General features: G+C 29.2%; 1 protein-coding gene across 1 annotated transcript in view; it reads right to left on the bottom strand.

The window, feature by feature from the left end:
* The window catches only part of LOC106466941 (bromodomain adjacent to zinc finger domain protein 1A-like), a 61172-nt gene that overhangs the window by 36387 nt on the left and 14994 nt on the right, over positions 1–9791 (bottom strand). The window contains exons 9-13 of the mRNA XM_013927259.2: positions 7549–7687; positions 7154–7303; positions 4921–5007; positions 1826–2023; positions 1521–1686 (exon numbers count right to left, since the gene is read on the bottom strand). Of these exons, the coding sequence (XP_013782713.2) occupies positions 1521–1686; positions 1826–2023; positions 4921–5007; positions 7154–7303; positions 7549–7687 (740 nt within the window). The remainder of the gene's footprint in view (positions 1–1520; positions 1687–1825; positions 2024–4920; positions 5008–7153; positions 7304–7548; positions 7688–9791) is intronic.

The raw sequence follows: 9791 nt of genomic DNA, 5'->3' as shown, positions 1-9791 counted from the left end.
TTATTTGGTATGTTACTAACATTAGTATAAAAAAGAAGGCTTAACTGCCATCGACAATCAAGAGCAAAAAAAAAGACGATTGGGTAAGTACTTTATTTCTTGTTTATCATATTTATTCTTTATTTATTATTACACAAGTAACTAAAATCTAAAAATATGGGTCTTTTTAAGTTACTTAAGACTAGATTAGGTAAAATAAGTAATAATAATATAATTAAAATAGTTCACGAGGCATGGATGCGAACAACTCTTAGTAACTTGTGGGTAATGTAATTCAATAGTGTAACGTGACCTGCACATTCTCAGAGTGATTTACAACTTATAATGGCATGGACAGTAGTTATACACAGTTCAAAGGGCTATAAAACAATAAAATTTAATTATAAATAGATGTATACTGTTAAGAATTTCAAGCTACTTAGGATATATAAATGTAGTTTCATGTTACAATTTGAAGACATTCTAGAAAGAATAAAAAAAAGGGTAATTTAAATTTATTTTGAACTTCTTTCAGTGGTTACAAGGTTGGTCAATTTGACCAACCTCATATATGGAGTTAGGGTAGAGTAAATAACAGTTAAAATACAGTCTTATAATTACTTGGAAGATTTTAGAGATTACAAAAATGAAATTTCAAAATTTACAGATGAATGAGTATTTTTAATCTTAATATGAAAATCACTATGCACTCAGGCTAATAAACAAAACTACACAATATATTCACATACAAATCTATTAAAAATACTCAAGTAAAAAATATAATTTTGGTTATTGACAGTTTGCCAAATTTTGTGAAAATACACACTGTATTAAAAGTAATAGTATGGAAACTGTAAGGAGTATAAAATGTTTACAATGTCTGTTAATACGACAGAGCCCACATGGAAAGAGTTAAGACTGAAGCAAGTCTAGTTTTAAAACATGTTTTTCTATAACTGATTCTTCAAATTTATAAACTATTAAATTGCAGAGCCTAATGTTTTATTTTTTATCAATTTACTAGCTTTCCTAACACAATCTCAAGGTTGTGCACAAAGTCCATATTAACAAATAGTTATTTTCATGTTTTTTCCTTCTGACTCAAAGCATTATTGCCAATTAGTTTAACCCTTGTAAGCTAAAATGTTCTGTAAAGCAGAGAAGTGACAATGGTTACTGCTATTTAGCTAATTTGATGCTGACACAGAAGAATTGTAAAAGATACTGCCCAAATATTTTTATTCTGGTGAAAAAAAGTAGTTTAATTGTATTACTACTTCATATCAATTCACATTTTTAAAGTTTGTTACTTGTAAAAGATTAAGCATTTCTGGGAACCATTTCTGCTTCTATAGTAAATCAAGCAAATCACTAAACTATTAATGTTAAAGGTTTACCAAAAAACGATAGTATAAAAAATTAAATACACAAATGTAATGCTTAATTATTGAAAATACATTAATTTCTTGTATTTTAAATTGATCAAATATCCTCTGCCCCTACTTCAGCACTGTCAAACATCCACTAAATATCTCACTTACTTTGCTGAAGCCTCTTCTCTTTCCTTACGAGTAAATGCCCATTGTAACTGCTTTAATTCATTTTTTGCTTGTCGTAGCTTAATTGTATTTTCTTCAATCACATCTCTCATCACATCAAATGTTAGTACTTGATCAGCCAACACTTTTAGAATCTTCACTTTTTCTCCTAAGAAGAATCATTTGGTATATAAATACCAAATTGCAACAATATAGATAAATGCAGAAGTTTGTAATTTACAGAGAAATCTTAAAAATGTACAAAATGTATAAATTTCTACTTAATGAAAAATACTATCAGCTCTTACCAGTAGACAGTTCAAAAATGCTGACACATGAGAGCTTCTTCAAAATGTTTCCTTCTTCTATATGAAACCACAATCCTGGATCTTCTTTTGAAGTGAGATTCCTTCTTGTTTTGCCCAGGGCACCAGAGCTCAACAAGTGCAAGCGTAGGACTTCTGTTATGGTGAAAGCATCCAGTGGCATATGTTTGAGACTGGTTCCTAACAGTAACAAATCATACATTAATCACCATACTCTATACAAAAATATTATGTCATCTTATTGAGATTCTTTATTATTTTGAAGAATGACCCCTCACATTACAACTGAAGAGTTTCGCAGTACCAAAAAGATTACAGGATAGAAGCAGCTTAACTTCTGACATTAAAAATACCAGAAATATTACAGGACAGAAACTGTCCACTCTTTGGGTTTAACTCTATCGAGACGATAGGGGTCAGAGGGCATGTCATTACGTTTCTAGACTTACATTCAAAATTTTATTGAACTTTCTATTTTATGAATGCATGTCAATAAACTTAGTATCAAATTGTAGAATATAAATCAAATTTTAGTATTCTACATTAGTTAATTTCTTAATTTAAAAATAAATATAAAAACCAATTGCTAAATATTGATTTTTGTGTGTCACACTGGTACGTAGTCTTCTGGGTTTGGTCAGATTACATTTTATGAGGCCCACCATACAATGTCTATAGTTTCATACAAATTATAAACTCAAATTTCTGATATTAGCAAGGTAGAATATAGAATAAGAACTTTATCATTTTTAGTTGCTGAGATATCATAATACTTACTGAATCGACCAACTGGAAGTTCTACATATCCTCTATGTAATTCTGTTAGTCTTTGCAAGTTATTTACGAGAGAAAACCTCTTATATCGTTGGAGAGTTTGAAGTATTATGATAAATGCTCTTTTCTGATGAGAAATTAGATTTTTTTAGACCCAAATACAGCATAGTAAGAAAGCCTAGTAAATTACAATAGATTTTTGAGGTATCGGTATAGTCATTTATAATTTTTTTGGTATTCAAAAATGCATATATAAAGTCTACAAAATTTTTTTTTCTACCTCCACATGTGAATTTGGACAAGGCTTACAATGAGAGTTAGCAAGCACGACTCGCGAGCACAAAAAGGAACTTCAAAACATTGCAAGTAGTGGAGATTATTGTTTTCCAAACATTTTTTATTTGCTGTTCTATGTTTTAAGAAAAATAACAGAATTTTAAATATTTGTAAATAGTAATAATATATATAGATTTTACACACACATATGGAATGTATGGTAACTGAAACCTTACTGTACCTTACAAAATATTGGAAACTACACATTTATTGGTTACTGTGTAAGTATGGTACAATGAGAAAGAGGATGGTCATAACCACTTTCACATCTATATTACCATTAAATCCTGACCACCAATGTTTACTGGATCAGATACAACTTTGTACAGAACCATATCATAGATATTTTCTCTCTCTTTTATATAGTACTTTAGACAATTCTTGTTGCAACTACTGTACTGTGTAAACAAGCCAATAAATCCTACCCCATTGTGTTTACACAGCTGGGATCGAATAGACTATATGAAACATTCGCTTATCAATCAACATTTAAATACCTACCATGTTTATTGGATCAGCCCAGACTTTCTACAAAGCCATTGCATAAGCATTTTATAATAGTTTAGACAATTCTCATTGTAATCATTATACTGTCAACAAGTTGATAAATCCTACCCAACTGTGTTTTCAAAGCAGGGAAAGTTCTGAGAATTGTGCCTCAAAGCTTATTTGGTATTGACAATGTCAAAGTACAGTAACATCTAACCAGGAATGGCGATTCATTTCTTTATATACAGCAGGTTTCTACTTCAGCCACTAACAGTAGAATAAACATAGGAAATATGTGTAAAAAGATTAGAAAAAAACTCAAGAGATTTACTTTGGAACTTCATTGTCTATATTGAAAAGGACAGACAGTACTATTCATTTTGTTTTTTTCTAGGTCATCTGCTGGAAATAAAATAACTACAGAAAATAAGTGTGTGAAAAGGTGAGAAGTGTAAACTCTGACCATAAATACTTTGAAATTTTATGTTCAATACTAACAATACTATACATTTTATTTTGCACTTGCAACCTTTATTTTCATTATACTTTGATTACTTACCCACAACCTGGAGAATCAAGTATAATGTTACAATAAAGAAAATAACAGATAAAATATAAAGTTTTACTGAAAATAAAAATGTTTGATATTTAATTACAAGGTTTTCTTATTTTTCATTTGTTTTCATTATTAATTATTATAAAAGTAACTAAAATGTAAAAAGTAGAAACTTATTTGGCAAGATAATGGAAGAAAAATAATAAAAACCTTCATGGGGTATAAACACCAGCAGCACGTGCGCCATGTGATTTTCAACTTGCATCGAGTATTTCTTTTTTTTTTTTATTATTATTCAGACACAGTTGAAAGGTCAATAAAACAAAAATTAATAAATATAAATAGATTTATACTGTTATGAGATTTGAGCTATTTAGAACAAATATTTGTGATTTCCTCTTACATTTTGCAGTTATTCTAAAACAAAAAAAAATGTAATTGAGATTTATTTTCTAATGTGTATGATGGTTATGAGGTCAGTCAAATCGGCCAACACCATATTGAGTTAACACTGATAAAATAAATTAAATATTAATTTCTATTAAAAAAACGTTTGATGATTATCTAGAAGGATAGAGATTACACAAATGAAACTTGTCAATTTTCAGATAAAGAAAAGTATTTTGAATCTTAAAACCAAAATTACTTTGCATGTTGGATAGTCAACATTCTCAAAGAAAAAAAATTCACAAGAAAATCTTTAATAAAAAAATCTTAATACTTAATTTAAAAACCTGATATTTTGTGTATGAAAACCTAGTGATGTTTACTAATAATCTACAAAATTTTGTAAAGATACGCATACATTATAAAAAATTATACTATAATTACTCTCATGGATACTTTCGTGGTTATGAGCTTGGTTGATCCCACCCAGCCTGTATTCATAGGGTTAACAGTTCCAGAAAGATCTCAGCCTTACCATGATAAAGCTGTGGCCAGCCTGAAGCTACTGTAGCTGCTTGAACAGCTTTTGTAAATGTTAGGTCTTCTTCTCCTTGAAGTTCTCCTGGTTATAAGAAAACAACAAATAAAAAACAACCACCTTTATAAATGTTAGCAATACAATTTTAGTACAAAAACATACTTGCAACATTTTACACTTTACACAGCAATTTATGGCTGTATGAACTAAACAGAGGATCAAAGCTTTAATCATCTTTCAATGTTTTGGCCTTCAAGTTTTTAACGATTCAAGGATATTAAACAGTAAGTTTTTATTTGCTAAACATACATAAATTTAATATATGTTTGAAACATTACTATCAATTGCTTTTCTCTATGAAATTCAGAACAGAATGATTCTTATGTTCATATGTCTTCATAGAAATAAATGGTAAAATTCATATATTGGAAAAGAAGCTTTTTGAATTATTTCTATCACCAAACTCAAGTGTTGGAAAAGACTTCAGCTTCACATTTCACACTAACTGGCAACACTCAACTTCACATTTCAACATTACTAGTAAGGGTCAGCTACACATTAACAACATTGTGAAGACAACTTCATAATTTAAATTCAACTTTATTGGATGTTAGCTACATCATGTTCTCAATTTTATGCAGCTAATTATTTCTGGACTGTGTTTCTAATACTATCAACCAGACTCTATAAAGTCATGTCCTCATGAAGATGAGATAATTCATTATCTCGTTGATCTGATGCTATCTTACCACAAAAGAGAAGAAAGTATAGATTTTGGAGAAGCTTTTCTTTTCAAACAATTAGATGAAAATTCAAAATCTCTACAAAGTTTCAAACATCAAAAGGCTTAAGCTTTATAAACAGTTATGTATCCAATAAACTGGTTTCAACACTACAAATTCATCTTAAGGACAAGATATATATGTACCTGTTTTAATACTAGCACTTTCCACCTTTAGAACAAGATAAATCTACTTATTTAAACACTGAAACTTTCTACCTTAACCCTCTGGCTATGGTTGGTCAAAGTGTGCACATCTTAACCTTTTACCAAGTTACATTCAAAATTTAATTATACTACACTGATATCAGTGTAAACAAATAAACTTAGCATCAAAACATAGTTAATAAATCATATTTTAATATTATACAAGTTAAGTTCTTAATTTTATAAGAGAATATTAAAAAAATGAATAATATCATCTAGAATGAGAATTGTGACATAAGTATACCTTATTGTCTAATTTATGTTCGCCGAGTGATTTACAACATGTGTAACAGGAATATTAGCAAGATATAGTTCCAAGGGCAATAAAATTAAATATAAACTTATGTAGACTGTTGTGAGCTTTAAGCTATTTAGGATAAACAGTTGTGGTTTTCTCTTAAAATCTGAAATCATTCTAGAAAGAAAAAAGAAAGGGTAATTTGGATTTATTTTATATTTCTTTATGATGGTTACAAGGTTGATCAAATCAATGAAGCCCGTATAGAGGGGTAGAGAAAATAGCAGATACAAGATGAAATGTTACTGAAAAAAAAGCAAGATATTTATTTAAGTTTTAGAGTAGGGTTGGATGAAATACAGCCCACAGGCCAAATCCTGCCAGCCATAACTCTCAACAATTGTGGAAAGAAGATAATGGGGTCTTTATACAATCGATGTTGAGGTCATTTAATTAATATAGCAGAAATGTGCAGCCCGTAACAACATAAAATTCATGGCGTGACTCCCCTGAGAAAATTATTGCCCACCCCTGTTTTAGAGGTTACACAAACATTATTTGAAAGTTTTCAGATGAAGAAAAGTATTTTTAATCTTAATATAAAAATCACTGAGTCCATATATTCATGGACAAATATTTAGTAAAAATACTTAATTATAAAATCTGATTCTTTATGTACAAAAGACTAGCAACATTTACTGAAAGTTTGCCAAATTTTCTCAAGATACACAAAATATATTAAAAGTTATAGTATGAAAACTCTGTTGGTTACCTTGTGGAATGAATTAAATACATGTCTACCTGTCTGAAACTGGTACTATTCATCCTAAGAACAAAATAAACCTACCTGTGATGTCTTATAACTGGTAGCACTTTCCACTATAAGGACAAGATAGACCTACCTCTGATGTCTTATAACTGGTGACACTTTCCACCTTAAGGACAAGATAGACCAAAATGTCTTAACAATGAGAGTATCTACCTTAAGGTAAAAATAAATCTACCTGTCTTAACACTGGCATTATCTACACTATCTTCATCACTTTCCTCTTCCTCCTCTTCCTGAAACCTAAAGATGGCTGTCAGGAACATCTGTATCAGATCATTCAGTGGCCCTTCTATGTCAGTTTCTAGCAGAGCTTTTTCCAGATGTTCTAGTTTGCACAAGAAATCTTTAAATTGTCTCATTTGTAGAAAACAAGCATAAAAACTTGAAGATATTTTCAAGCTTATCAATTTTTGAAGAGTAAAAATTTCTTTCTGGGATTAAATGAAACTAAAGGAATGAATTGGAATATATTTTGTTTTTATATAATCTACTTTCTAAGCAGTCTACATAAATCATATATTTGATACAGGAAGCACAATTTAAATAATGTGAATAAGATGAAATACAAACCTAGTGTGAACCCTTGTGGAAAAAAATCTTTCATTTCTAGAAGTTCCCCAAAGCTGTTCAGAAATTCTAATATCATTACAGCATCCCCAAAGGATTCCTGTGGTATACAACAGTCCAAAGAAGTTGGAACAGGAAGATCCTGCAATATACAGTTTATACATTCAATAAAGTGTGAAATACAACAATCTAAATAAGATGGAAAAGTCAGATCCTCCAACAGTTTCCATCCTAAAAAAGAAAGAAAAAGTTTCAACAATTTAAACAAGTTGGAAAAGATGTACCAAGTATGTGGAATATACAGCTTATACATTTAACCCTCTCTGCATGGGCATCTTTTTCTGCACCTGTATTACTTAAGTACCACTAAGAGCTTTTTAATTACCATTAAACAGTTTTAAAAAACATGTCTACATTTTATTAAACTCATGCAACAAACACTTTAAATACTTGCACATAAGAGTGATCATTTGACATGTCTAGTGACAGCAATAGCCTTATAAATGCAGAAATATTGCCATTTTACAGTTTCAAGGAATACCAATAAATATAGCATATGAATGTAGCTAATAATCCATATTTTAATAGTATAAAAGTTTTACATTCTTACTTTTATAAGGCAATATTAAATAAAATCCAGAATCTCCCATAGTGTGAAAATTGTGGCATTTGTTCTCTAAGCATCCCCTCTTCTCTAATTTATTTACCACCCCTCCAAGAAATATGAAATTAAAGTAAATTTCTTATTATAATATTGTCATCCCTCTAGCAAATCATAATTTTATAGCATTCAATCTTAATTGGTTACAGAGCTATGAAATAGACAACCAGATCCCTCTTGCCATACCCACCTGTCACATCCACTTTTAGAAATTGCTCATAGTTTTCTCTGACATTTAATACTACATTATTTATAACAAGCAGAAAGCCAAGGTTTATCTATGAAGTTATCTATTATATTACATTGTTTTCTGTCAATTTTGCTTTCAGTTAAAGCTTCATTCCCACAAGAAACACATTGACAAGCTAAGTTTTAACAGCTCTTCTCGCATAGTTAGAAAGCCAGAAAATTTCTGGTAGCTGAGCGACATTGTCTTCTTTTTGCACTTTATTATTATTTTATGTTTTTTGGTGCATTACTTAATGAAATAAAAAATTATCTAGTGCATTACTACTATTAGTATAAATAAAGTAGGGTTAAGTGTCATCGACAGTAAAAAAAAAGAAGACCGAGGTAAGTAATTTTTTTTCATGTGTATATTTTACTTATAATTATAAAAGTACCCAAAATGTAAAAATAAGAAACTTTCTTTGTTAGTTAAGGTTAGATTAGGTGAAATAAGTCAAAGATGATAATAAAATTTTTTCACAAATTATGTTCTAGAGTAGCTTGTACATAATATAATTCAATGTCATTGTACAAAGAAAAAAATGTAATTTAGATATATTCCGATTTTTTCTGGTGGTTAAGAGGTCAGTCAAATTGATCAACATAGTATAAAATTAGGTTAGAGAAAATAACAGGTAAAATATAAACTTTTACTGAACCCCCCCCCCCAAAAAAAAAATTTAAATATATTTAGGAGGTTATAGAGATTACATAAATAAAATCTAAGATTTTTGAGATGAAGTGTTTATAATTTAACGTGAAAATCAATTAGCATTCTGACCAGTATATAGAAATACTACATACATTCATGGACAAATCTTTAATAAAAAAATCTGATTTTATGTGTCCCAAAGACTTGTAATGTTTGCTAAAAGTCTGCCAAATTTTGTGAAGATACACAAAGTGTATTAAAAGTTATAGTATGGAAACTATAATGAGAACAAAATGGTTCCAAGATTGGTTGATTTAACCATTTCACGATAGGATCAGTATAATATACACAAGTATTTATACTATAACTTTTACTGCAGTAAATTTAAATTAAGCTTTTTTGTTCTAGAATGACTACCATTTATAACAACACAACAGTCACATTTTAATTATTATACATTATATATGTATATACATTAATACTTTATACAGATAAGTTCTTAAACTTATTTTTCTTAAAAAATAGAACAATAAATACAGAAGTAAAGCAAACAATTATCTCTTCTAGTTACAACCTTGTACTCGTTTGCTGCTTGTCGTAGGTTGCTAAACCTTATGAAATTTCCCACATAGAGGATATGAAAAGAATTTTTTTTGTTTTATAAATTTTTTTTGTTTTTATTTTATATATATATATATATATATA

This window comes from Limulus polyphemus, unplaced genomic scaffold (genome assembly GCF_000517525.1).
Source record: "Limulus polyphemus unplaced genomic scaffold, Limulus_polyphemus-2.1.2 Scaffold2432, whole genome shotgun sequence".
In the NCBI taxonomy this organism is placed as follows: Eukaryota; Metazoa; Arthropoda; class Merostomata; order Xiphosura; family Limulidae; genus Limulus; species Limulus polyphemus.
The sequence above is the reverse complement of the archived record's forward strand: the minus strand, read 5'-3'. Positions and strand labels throughout refer to the sequence as shown.